Consider the following 4,151-nt stretch of genomic DNA (forward strand, 5'->3'; position numbering starts at 1 on the left):
TGGCCATCTGTTTGGGGATGATAAGCCGAACTTAACCTTAGTTTGGTTCCTAGCTCTAAATGCAACTGACGCCAAAACTTTGATGTGAATCTGGGATCTCTATCACTGACTATACTTGTAGGTATCCCATGTAATCTAACAATTTCCTTTACATATATTTGAGCTAGTCTCTCTAAGCTAAACGTTTGGTTGATGGGAATGAAATGTGCACTCTTTGTCAACCTATCAATGATTACCCAAATTGCATCATGCTTCTTCTGAGTTTTGGGCAAAGCAGTTACAAAATCCATAGCTATTCCATCCCACTTCCACTCCGGAATGTCTAAAGGTTGTAATAATCCAGCTAGCCTTTGATGTTCAATCTTTGCCTTCTGACATATCAAACAACTTTGAACATACTCTGCTATATCCTTCTTCATTCCAAACCACCAAAACATTTTCTTCAAATCTTGATACATCTTTGTGGCTCCTGGATGAAAACTCATCTTACTTTTGTGGCCTTCTTCCAAGATCAACTTTCGAATATCCTAGTTTTGAGGTATACACAACCTTTCTCCAAACCTTAGGATTCCGTCACTCCTTATGTTAAAATCCCCATTTTGACCATCTTTGATAGTTTCCTTTATATTCATTAATTGGTCATCAAGTTGTTGTTCATCTTTGATCCATTTTAGATATTCATTAGACACGACAATAGTGCCTATGAACATACTTCCTTCACTGTGATGTACTCCTAAGTTTAAATCCACAAATTGGTTAATCAACTCTTCTTCCTTCAACATCATTGCAGACACATGAAGTGTCTTTCGACTCAAGGCGTCTGCTACAACATTGGCCTTTCCTGGATGATATTGTAACTCAAAATCGTAGTCCTTTAAAAATTCCATCCAACGCCTTTGTCTCATGTTTAGATCTTTCTGGTCAAATAAATACTTCAGGCTTTTGTGATCACTTAACACATTGAACTTTGATCCATAAAGATAATGCCTCCAAATTTTTAAGGCAAACACAATTGCTGCTAACTCTAAGTCGTGAGTTGGGTAGTTTCTCTCGTGCACCTTCAACTGTCTTGATGCATAAGCTATCACTTTCCTTTCTTGCATCAACACACAACCAAGACCTTGGTATGACGCATCGCAATACACATCGAATCGTCCTAATGGGTCCGGTAAGATGAGTATTGGTGATGAAGTCAATCTCTCCTTCAACTTCTGAAAACTTTCTTCACACTCTTTTGTCCATTCAAAGTTTTTACCCTTCCTCGTTAACTGAGTCATAGGCAAAGCGATCTTTGAGAATCCTTCAATGAACCTCCGATAATATCCAGCTAGTCCAAGAAAACTTCGAATCTCACCAACATTCTTTGGACTTTCCCACTTTGTTACTGCTTCGACTTTACTCGGGTCTACTGCAATACCTTCTTTACTGATAACATGACCAAGAAATTGTACCTCCTTCAACCAAAATTCACATTTCGAGAATTTCGCGTACAATTGGCGGTCCTTTAATATTTGTAGCACAATTCTCAAATGTTCTTCATGCTCTACCTCATTCTTGGAATAAATCAAAATGTCATCAATGAAAACTACAACAAAATGATCTAAGTACGACCTAAAGATCCTATTCATGTAATCCATGAATACTGCTGGAGCATTAGTCAAACCAAATGGCATCACTAAGTACTCATAGTGCCCATAACGGGATCTGAAAGCTGTTTTTGGAATATCATCCTCCTTCACCCTAATCTGATGATATCCAGACTTCAAGTCAATCTTCGAGAATATCGATGCTCCCTTTAACTGGTCCATCAAGTCATCGATTCTAGGCAAAGGATACTTGTTTTTTACAGTAGCTTTATTAAGTTGTCTGTAATCTACACAAAGTCTAGAAGAACCATCCTTCTTCTTAACAAACAAGACTGGAGCTCCCCATGGCGATACACTCGGTCTAATAAATTCCTTCTCTAACATCTCGTCTAACTGTTTCTTTAACTCAGCCATCTCTGAGGGTGACATTCGATAAGGAGATATAGAAATTGGTCCAGTGCCTGGAACCAAGTCTATAGAAAACTCCACTTCCTTAACCGGTGGTAAACCTGGAACCTCTTCTGGAAAAACTTCCGGGAATTCGCAGACCACTGGAATATTTTCAAAACTAGGGGTTTCTCCTTCTGACATAGAGAATAACATCATAAATTTTTGGGTGAGAGTTTCCACCTTTATGATTTCTCCACTATCTTCTCCAAACGTTAAAATTTTCTTCTTGCACCCCAAGATTACATCGTTGGCTGATAACCAATCCATTCCTAAGATGACATCTAGGTCTTTTAGCGGGAGTACTATAAGATCTACTAAGAATCTTCTATTTTCTAAAATTATAGGGCAGTCTGCACAGACTGAACAAGTTACCATTCTTTCCCCCGAAGGAGTTGTAATGGTCATCTTATTATTGAGATCAACAATTTCAAATCCCAAAATTTCCGCACAAGATGTAGATATAAATGAATGCGTAGCTCCTGAATCGTATAATACTGATACCAACTTATCTCCGATTAGACACATACCTTGGATTAACCCATCTGACTTTGAGATCTCGGCTCCTCTAATTGCAAATACTCTTCCTGTGGTTGGCTTGTTCTGATTTTGAGGTCCTTGACCAACATTTGGGCCTCCGTTCCTTGCTCTCCCTACATTGTTATTGTTTATTAGGACGCTCTTCTGGCTTGTTGGTTGGTTTTGTCCTTGGGGACAATCTTTGAGAAAATGGCCCTTCTGACCACAACGAAAACAAGCTCCAATGTTTCTATTTGGACAATCTTTGTTAAGATGTGCCCCTCCACAGCTGTAACACTTGAACATTAACCTCCTAGAATCCTGGTTATGATATGGTGTAGGCCTTTGATATGGCCTACCCCCTTGTTGGGTCCTTCCTCCATGGCCTCGGTTAAAATGGCCCTTGTGATTGTTGTTTCGGGTTGGTACTCCTGATCCATATTGATTCTTCCTATTGTCAATTCCTTCCAACTCCAAACATCTTTCTATCAACTCACCAAAGCGCATAATATGCAGAGGTAGAACCGCCCTCTGGATATCATATTTCAATCCATCTTGATACTTTTCACACATCCATTCTTCCCTTGGATGCAAGCGGTAAAATTCAGAATACTTTAGCAAGGATTCAAACTTCCTAGTATACTCTCCCACCGTCATCATACCTTGACGCAGGTTCTGGAATTCTCTCTCCTTCTCTTTCCTACATAGCTTTGGAAAATACTTCCCCAAAAATTCTTCTTTGAATAAGATCCAATTGATCTCTCTTCCTTCCTCTTCCAATAATCTATGTTTTCCTCTCCACCAGGCTTCAGCGTCGCCTGTCAGCATGAATGTTGCATATCCGACTCTTCTATTCTCTCTACAGTGAGTGAAAGAGAATATCTTCTCTATCTCTTGCAACCATTTCTCAGCACCCTCCGGATTAAAGTCACCACCAAACTGTGGTGGTTTACCTTTCAGAAACGAGTTCAATCCCGTATCTTCATGCACAGTTTCTCTTTGCTGTTGCTGAAAAAGTTGATGATCACGGGTGATTTGCAGGATTTGAGCATTTTGTTGTGTTTGAACTAACACAGCCGCAGCAAGTTCACGAACATCTCGAGTGTCAGCTTGAGAGTTCGTTCCAGTTTGGGAATGATCTTCTCGTCCTATGGGGATGTTAGCTACTCCTTCGGGAGTAGCTTCACCACTCACATTCCTACCTACACCTCTACTAGCACCTCTACCAGCACTCCTACCACGCCTCACGTTTCTGGCGTTCTGAACCATAACTTCCTGAAAAGGATAAGTTATTAGGTTCAATCATCCACAAGACATAAAGAACATAATAAATATGTATATTTATATCCCACTGAATGATTCATTGATAAGGATTTTGTCAATTCTCTCACATGCAATGTTATGTTTAATATGTTGAATTAATGCTTAACGTTAGTTATGGTTATATCTAGAATTTTGGCAAAGATAATCAATATTTAGTGTATAAACAAAAGCATATCAATTTATTCAATAACAACGATTACAAAAACCATGACCATGTTTCATTTAAAAAACCTCTATTAATAAACCAAGCTAAGACTAGTAATGGTAGCACTATAA

The 4,151-nt window shown here is 39.0% G+C and overlaps 1 protein-coding gene across 1 annotated transcript; it reads right to left on the bottom strand.

Annotated features, from left to right (window-relative positions):
- Positions 1-527: 527 nt before the first annotated feature.
- On the bottom strand, positions 528-3,824 carry LOC127131144 (uncharacterized). Its single transcript, XM_051060083.1, has one exon. The coding sequence runs from the start codon at positions 3,819-3,821 to the stop codon at positions 528-530; it is 3,294 nt and encodes a 1,097-aa protein (XP_050916040.1). The 5' UTR covers positions 3,822-3,824.
- Between the last annotated feature and the right edge of the window lie 327 nt (positions 3,825-4,151).

The sequence above is a fragment of the Lathyrus oleraceus genome, chromosome 3 (genome assembly GCF_024323335.1).
Source record: "Lathyrus oleraceus cultivar Zhongwan6 chromosome 3, CAAS_Psat_ZW6_1.0, whole genome shotgun sequence".
NCBI classification, from domain to species: domain Eukaryota; kingdom Viridiplantae; phylum Streptophyta; class Magnoliopsida; order Fabales; family Fabaceae; genus Lathyrus; species Lathyrus oleraceus.